This window comes from Channa argus, chromosome 17 (genome assembly GCF_033026475.1).
Source record: "Channa argus isolate prfri chromosome 17, Channa argus male v1.0, whole genome shotgun sequence".
In the NCBI taxonomy this organism is placed as follows: Eukaryota; Metazoa; Chordata; class Actinopteri; order Anabantiformes; family Channidae; genus Channa; species Channa argus.
This window is the reverse complement of record NC_090213.1, coordinates 5442599-5451149: the sequence shown is the minus strand read 5'-3', so window position 1 is coordinate 5451149 and position 8551 is coordinate 5442599. Positions and strand designations below refer to the sequence as shown.

At 37.4% G+C, this 8551-nt stretch overlaps 1 protein-coding gene across 1 annotated transcript; it reads left to right on the top strand.

The window, feature by feature from the left end:
• The first annotated feature begins 3181 nt into the window (after window positions 1–3181).
• On the top strand, window positions 3182–4967 carry LOC137103083 (pleurocidin-like peptide WF3). The gene is made up of 4 exons (XM_067483110.1): window positions 3182–3257; window positions 3350–3450; window positions 4507–4525; window positions 4705–4967. Exons 2-4 carry the CDS (start codon window positions 3351–3353, stop codon window positions 4787–4789), a joined length of 204 nt encoding a protein of 67 aa, XP_067339211.1. The 5' UTR covers window positions 3182–3257; window position 3350; the 3' UTR covers window positions 4790–4967.
• Window positions 4968–8551: the final 3584 nt, after the last annotated feature.

Here is an 8551-nt window from a genome sequence, read left to right as displayed (position 1 = left end):
CTTCACCACAAGGTTGTGCTGTCTCGCCTCAATTTGAGAATCGTCACATCTTGATATCAAAATCTACACTCATATTCAGCCTGCCGACTAATTGTCAAAATGGATTATTTCCATCTCATCCACTGCATTCAGAGTTTAATGTCGAGTCCTTTAGCGACCCCTTTAGGCCACTGACCAGAACCAAAAACATTCTTTTCTACTCTTTACCGTGACTACGGTGAATTCAAACATTTGTCCGATGTACTCTGTTTTGGATGTTGTCCATGTCTTTGTGTTACTCAACTGCTGCACATAATCGTTTGGGGACAATCGTTATTCTTCTGTCTATGGTTCGTCAAGAGACAGATTTACGATGGGTTCCTGAAAGCATCATCATTTACCATTATCAGATTAGGCTTAAAAACAATGAATGGCCTTTATTCTCCTCCGCGAGTATCCGACTCGCTCACATATCTATTAAATCACACAAACTGTGTCCTCAGTCCTACTTGTACTTTAGTACTGGCATCCAACAGAGGGCAGCAGTGTTCATCAGGTGCAGCAACCTTTTAGTATCTTCTCAGCTTCTCAGCATCGACGGTCACATGACGATGTTGTAGCTATTTTATTCCAAATGTTTGAGCTTGTTCTCCACTGCAGAGCTGTTGGCTGAGTCTGATAGAGAGAGAGAGAGAGAGAGAGAGAGAGAGAGTGTGTGTGTGTGTGTGTGTGTGTGTGTGTGTGTGTGTGTGTAAGAGAGAGAGAGAGAGAGAGAGAGAGAGAGTGTGTGCGTGTGTGTGTGTGCGCGCCTGTTTTCAGCTGTATATCAAAAGCCTGAGAAGCAGGCAGTGGGGTTTGCTAGGCGGCGTTGAGAATCCATTCCTTGTGCCTCCCTCCTCATTTCAGAGCTCTGTATTTCCAAGAAATGATTCTTTGACTTTGACACTGATGTTGTCACTGAAAGAGTTCTTGACAATTTCTGCACTTCTAAAGTAAAAAGAAGTAAAATGCAAAAACAAACCATGCAAACATTTTTATATTGGAAGGAGACCAAAACCTGCATAGAGTGAATAGAAATGAAACCTTAGGCTGCAGTTCTATGTATCTGAAGCAATTTAGTGAAATCCGAACCTTAAAATGTTTGCAATTTTACACTACTTACCAAAGCAGTGGTACTGTGAACACCTAATGGGGTAATGTAAAGGATTCTATATCAGTCCACCTTATTCTATTCATAATTATTTTTTTCTATGCCCCGAATTACTGTTAAATGTTTAAGACAAAGCATATGTTGTGGATGTGTTTAAGATAGACAAATGTTTTAACATTAAGGTAAAAAATACCAAAAGAGGCTGAAGCTCAATATAAAGTCAATGTTACTTGATATTGTTTACTTTGATTGTATAGGTTTATTAAAGGTTTGTATTTACCAGTAAATGTTCACTTTGTTGGTTTGGCAGCTACTTCTCTTTTTTTCGTTGCATTTGTTTACTCTCATCTACAGATGTTTCAGTGATGAATATATTCTCCTCTTGGGGGAGCATCAACTCAATAAGTGCATAGCATTTGTAAACAATATGTCATCCACCAACACGCAAATTCTGACCATATACGGATAGGTTGAAGACACATTTTGCATATTTGACGTGACCCCTCCACATTAAAACTATCTACCTTATTTAAAGAATATCGACATCCATGTTTAAGCCATGACCATATAAAGGAAAAAACACATTTGAAAGCAGCACACGCTAACATGAAGCATCAGCAATGTGTTGTACTGTATCTATCCAGCTGTTCGATGCTGGTAAATATTGAGACTTGTACAACTAATGAATATATATCATTGACACATATTTTATACTTGCATGGTTTTTCCTATAACACACGGACATTGGTACTCTTGCACTCTGACTGTTCTGATATGCACCATTGGACACATTTCTCCTAAAATGTTACTACTGTACAATATAGTCAACTGTGTTATAATGGTGTGCTGCAATGTGACTACCCCTACACATGATTCCAGGGTAGATTTCCTACAGAAAACCTCATGTTAGTGTAGTCAATTTAAATATGATCTGTGATCTTGAAAACCCCAGAATTACTTCCACATTTTACTGCTGTTAACTCAGACAAAAAAAGATGGGCTTCAGTTACAAGAATGCACAGGCCTATAAGGTAGCTGTAATTAAACCACTACTGAAAAAATCCTGTCTTGACCCAGGTGTTTTAGCCAATTACAGACCAATATCCAATCTCCCCTTTATTTCTAAAATCCTTGAAAAAGTAGTTGCAAAACAATTATGCGACCACCTGTACAGGAATCATTTCTGTGAAGACTTTCAGTCAGGATTTAGAGTTGCTTGTTCACAACTTACATGTCTTTTAGACCCTGTCCCGACCAAATTGCTTAAAGATGTTTTACCTTTATCAGACAAGATCATATTAGATTTGATCAATCTATCTTTAGAAACTTGCTATGTACCAAAGACTATCTACCTTATTTAAAGCATATCGACATCCATGTTTAAGCCACGACCATATAAAGGAAAAAACACATTTGAAAGCAGCACAGTTGCAGTTTTAGCAAAGTTGCTGTAATCAAACCTCTACTTAGGTCTACTTAAGTTTTGAATTAGCCAGTGGGGCGAGTGATTTGTCTAATCAGCCTCACTGATCAAATCACCATTATTAAGGCTCTTTGCTTTGTTTCATAGACCTGCTCTGACATCCAAAACATACAGTATCAATAGGCCCCCTGTTGCTGCCCTGCATAGTGCTTTGCCTGACCCGCCGATAGCAACCAGGTAACATGTAACCAGGAAGAACCGAGCCTCTAATGTTCTTTGAAGACCGCTTTCACAACTGAGCTGCCTACAGTTGACCCCAAAATACCTTTGTGTAGGTGCATGGATGCATGATTTGGGTCTTATATTTTTATTTTTTATTTTTATGTTGGGTTTAAGACATGAATCAGTGGAAAATATTACATTTTCAATAGACAAAGCACAAGTATGAAGCTGAAATGTGAGACAGTGATGGGAGGAGGGAGGCCTGTGTCAACTACAGTAACTGTAGTGGTTAAAATTTGATCCATTATAAACCCCTCCCAAAAGCAAATGATTAACAAATATGAATACTAAATTATGCAAATGGTGACTGTGAATTATGCCCCGTATATTTAAGGAGACGGCTTCTATCTTCAAATCAGTAGACACACATCTATATCACCTGAGGAAATCTAACAGTGATACCAGCATTTTTTCAGTCGACAGGTAAGAACTACATAATGACAAACAATTTATAAAAAGTGTAGAAGTAGTAAGCGTAGTTATTGTGAAATAAACCATTTTTGCTTTTTTTGTAGGATGAAGTTAACTGTGGCCTTTCTTGTGTTGTCCATGGTGGTCATTATGGCTGAACCTGGAGAGTGCTTCTTTGGAACGATTCTCAAAGGAGCCTTTCATGGTACAGTAATTTAATCAACTGTTTTTTAAAAAATGAAAGATATTTTCACATGACATAACTTTCAAAATCACTGTGTAACTAATAGAAAAAATGTGCCAACCCAAATAGGAATGTTAGTTAAACACATATAGTCAGTGACTTTAGTTTTGGCTATTTACGCTTGCAGAATACTTGATAGTGTCACATTCATTTGTGCAAAATATTCCGTCAGATCCAGTTGTTGTCGAGGTAGTAATACATAGAGACACATAAATAACTGATTTATCGATAATTATCTATCCATGTATTTCCAAACCCTCCCGCCCATTCTCATACCAGAGGCGTCAGAAAGCGCCGCTTTGTCCAATCACTTTTGCATTACATGCTGACGCTTAGGGTACAAGTTTGGGTCAGTGATCGTGCTCTGAAATTTCGGTGTAGCACAATGACACTTCAATATTTGACGCCTAAAGCAATGACGTGGAACATAAAGTCAGAAAGTCTCATTGGGAGGTGGACGAGGTTGTGGATGGCACATTAGGACTTTTCCACAGGGAGACCAGGGTACAACTTTACAGCAAGATGTATGGGGCATGTGGTTTCTATAGTAAGGAAGCATTTGGGGCCATTGTCACTGTATGTAACGTAACTAGTGTAACTTAAACTTACCCTAAAGTTTTTGTGCCTACGTGCCTCAGTGGACCTGTAGCGTCAGTATCAGAGCCCTTGTTCCAAGGGGGACACTGAGTGATGCCAAAGGGTATTTGTGGCATCAGTATATTACACCTATAAGGCCCAATTTGACGCCTTAGGAAGTCAATATTAGACTGTGTGGAATGAGAACGGGTTAGTCCGTCTTAATTATAGAATGGTGATTTCATGTGATAAAATTGTGCTAGTTACATTTTTAAGCTCCTCTTAAAATTATTACATTTATTGTTGTTGTTGTTTTTTTAGGAAGTGACTGAATCATACAGGTTTAGACTAAACTTTAAAAGTGAACACACACTGTTGATCAATGTCAATCAGTGAGTTCAGTTTAATATTTGTTTCTTTTTTCCTTCTCATTTCACACAGTTGCCAAGTGCATCCGTCGGTAAGGAAATGCTTTTACCATAACTACCAGTTTTTCAAATAACCCAGTAATGAAGAAGCATTAGGTTTCTTTCCTAGTAACATGTTTTAACTATATATATATATTTACAATATCTATCACTACTTAATTTTATAATTACTTCTCTGCCTTCTAATCCGGATTCTGTCTTCCTCTCCCAGAGCTCATGGCCAAAAAGAAGATCAGCAAGAGCAGCTGGACACACGTTCAATCGATTACAATGCGGGGCGCCCTGGTTATGACTAGGATGAAGATATCACTCTGTTTTGAACTTTCTGAATGATATGAAAGACAAACAAAAAAATGCTTCTTGCTTTTCATCCCACAAAAATATTTACTCACAATGGCAATACTGAGAAACTATGTTGCTGTCTTGACATACTGCTTTAGGAGTTATTGGGAATAAATCTGCATTACAGTGTAACATCAGTGCCTTTTGTTGTTTATAAATGCCGATATGAATATCATGAATGATAATATAATCTCAACTATAATGTAACAATATAACAATAAACTTAGAGGTTTATACTGACAACTGGTAACACTTTAAGACTCCAGATCCTGGTAGTGAAGCTGTCTACATAAAGCTTAAAACATTAAGATATGCTTAAGAATTAAACTAGGTCTGCATCACAGTTTAAACCCAGTATAATGCAACTCTTCAGTCTCTCAAGTGTTAGAAGTAAAGCAACATGCTCCTGACATTACAGCTACAAAATGAATTTGTCTTCCTGCCCCAGCTGAGACTGAGAAACCAACACTCCACAGCAAAACCATAACTTACTGACTTCCTGGTGCTAAGTACAAGTTGAGAGATGTATTAAATTAGGCACATACTACGATCTACACTTCATTCTATTATTGCAAGCAAGGTAACAGCATGAGTCAACCCTAAGGTGCCCCCAGTGGGTCAGATGAGCACCGTGCACACTGTGTGTGTGTGTCTGTGTGTATGCATGTAAGTGAAGGGGTGAATGAGAAGCAACATTGTAAAGCACTTTTGATAAAAGTGCTGTATCAGCAGACAAATTACCATAAGCATTTACTGTAAAAGAAAAAATTGCAGACCCTGAAAAAAAAAATTAAAGGTGATGTTAATGCCATCAGAGTTATACAAAAGTTGACCATCAAACAAAACAACTTGTGCAAACACGAATGAGTGAGCTGTGCACTTTACTCAAACTAACGTTCACTTTTGTTCACCTGTGTAGCTTCTTGTAATGTCTGATCTGACATTGCTTTTAACCTGAAGGAACCTTTTTGTAGTTCAAGACGTTTCCCCTTTCTTGTGTGTTAGCACCACAAAAATTATGATGAATAAGAGTTCTTAGAACACCGTTTTGAGGAACCTTTTTAGCTCCTACGTAATTGTAAGCACTTTTTTCAAGCAGTTAGCAACCATGACTTCCGTATGTGTAAGCTGATTGAACACTTAGCTGATGCAGCGGTGATAACTGAAATTTGCCAGTGTATTTTGTAAGGCACAAATCGGTTTTGCCCTCATATATTTCAACATAGCGTGAGGCAACCAATGACAAGGAGTTTTATTCCTTGCTATAAAAAGATCTGCCTGTCTACCAAGTCCTGGAGATTAAAATCACCTATTGATCTTTTACTGCTGGATTTGTTCTGTTGCCTTTGCTCTCAATCATAAGAGGTATGAACTTAACATTTTATCATGCATTTAGGAGTAAAACAGACAGCTACTGAGAACAAGCTTGTTAAACTTAAAAACAAGAATTAACAGAATATTTACATTGTATGTAAATTATTATTCATTAGTTTAAGGCTGTTACCCTTAACTGTGGTATAGCTGTGTTAAAGAATGATGGTAAATCCTGCCATATTAACTGTTGGGGGACGTAGGCACCATTGTATAAAGATGAAAACCAGCACACCTGGGCAAATTAAACTAAAATAGCAAGAAATGGTATTTGGAAAAACTGACGTTAATAAATAAAGAGCAAGTTTTCCAGTGACAGTGGATGATCTGCACTTTGGACTACAGTCACACTCAAACAGGGTAAAGCTCTTCAACTAACCTATTATGGCAGCAGCACTGACCTACTGTGGCAATGGTTTTTAAAATCAAGACAATGTGAAAACATGAACTCCAACTCACCAACAGTAAACATCATCCCAAAGTTAACACAGTATGACATCAACATTAAATTCTCTAACAAGTTTGGTTGTTTTAAAACATTTTATGATTATTTAATGGTTATTTACATGACATTTTGTTTACATGTCATGATGAAAACTACCCAGACTGTAAAAATGGGTGTAGCATTCGGTCGGGAGCGTGAATGCGGAATCCAACTCTCCTGGAGCTTGAACAACAATAAAGATTTAATTCAATATATCTAATATTTTCAGGAAACCACAATACTAAGTACCTGTCTAATGCATGCAGGTTTCTGAGCAGGGCTTTCCCTCCTATACCAGTGTATTCCCTTCTGTGAAGTGCAAAAAATGCAATAAATCATAATTGAATATAATTATTTTCTGTTTATTTTATTTTCTGTTTTATTTAATTGTCGCGAGCCTCCACAAGTAAGCACTTTTTCTTCTAGTGTAAAAACACACGTCATTACTGCTCTTGTATGTTTTTATATTTGGAAACTGAACCGCTTTCTTTCTCTACACATCAGACTTATCTCTGGGAAAGAGCAGCAAGACCAGCTGGACCAACGCTTTGACCAAAACAAAATGGCTGCGGACTACACTTCCAGTACTAGGATGGTTCATAGGAAGTTGGGTTTTTAGTTAAAAAGAAATGCTTCTTGGTCTTCAGCATAGCACCAAAAAATTTAAAAATTATCTAGAGAAATGTCAGACATTCTATTAAAGCTTCATCGTAACATATTTTTCCTGTGTCTTATTAAAATGAGCAATACAAGGAAATGGAATACTATATATAAATTTCATCGAATATGAAATACTCTATCACACTGCAGTGTTACTTCTGTTTCTCAGCCTCTGTAGCAGAACATGAACCAAAAACTATTTGAAAGCTTAAACATTTGAAAAAAACAACTCGAAATTACTCCCTTTTAAATAATCTTAAAATCAGTAAGTAAAGCTGTTTAAGCATTTTGTAACTTGGTAGTAGTTGCAGACTCAGAATGTTTAAATGGCAGGGTTGGAAAACATCGCTTTATCATGTTTGCTTTATTGTAAAGCCATCTCAGAGGGCACTTTATCATGCTTTCCCTATTGTGGGCTTAACTTAAATGGCACTTGAGAGTGTAATGCTCGCAAATTTGCAACACAACGGACTACGACGGTGGATTTGAACCCACTGAAAAAACAGGGCAACAGAAGAACCAGCCCAACTGTCTGCCAGGGGTTGGGGTTATGGGGTTTCGGTTTATGGCAGAAGCTGTGTGATATATCCGATTGTAAATTAATGTTCACCAAGAAGCTGTTAATGTAAACACAGTAGGATTTGGTGCCGTTGATCTGGGACGAGCAAGCAACTTTGCGATGCCAGGGGGCTGAAAGGGGGACTGCAGGTTGGATTTTATGAGCCTGCTTCAGAGTTACAGAGTAGGGTACAGTGAACATACCACACTGAAAAAGTATCACAAAAAAAAAGTACTACACTTTGAATAGCTACTTCTGTTGAGCAGCGTTTCCCAAAATCAGGGTCATGACCCCATTTTTATTGGAGAGTTAAGTGCATAGCAAGTTACATGTTGTTCACAGCTGCTTAAAAGTTAATTTAATGTTTGGTCATTTTGTATTTTTGTATTTTTGGTCATTTTTCTTATACACCGGTCAGATACATTATGACCAGCTGTGCAATTTATTGCAATCAAATACAATGGCTCTGCCATGAATTCTGCTTTTACAATGTTATTATTTCTTAGTTTTTATGATGATGATTATTGTTTTTATATATGATTATCATGATTACTGATGATACTACTTATTATTGAGTTTAAAGTGGGTAGCAGAGTCATACTAGACTGTACTATAAGAGGAGGTGGTTCTAAAGTGTGGCCA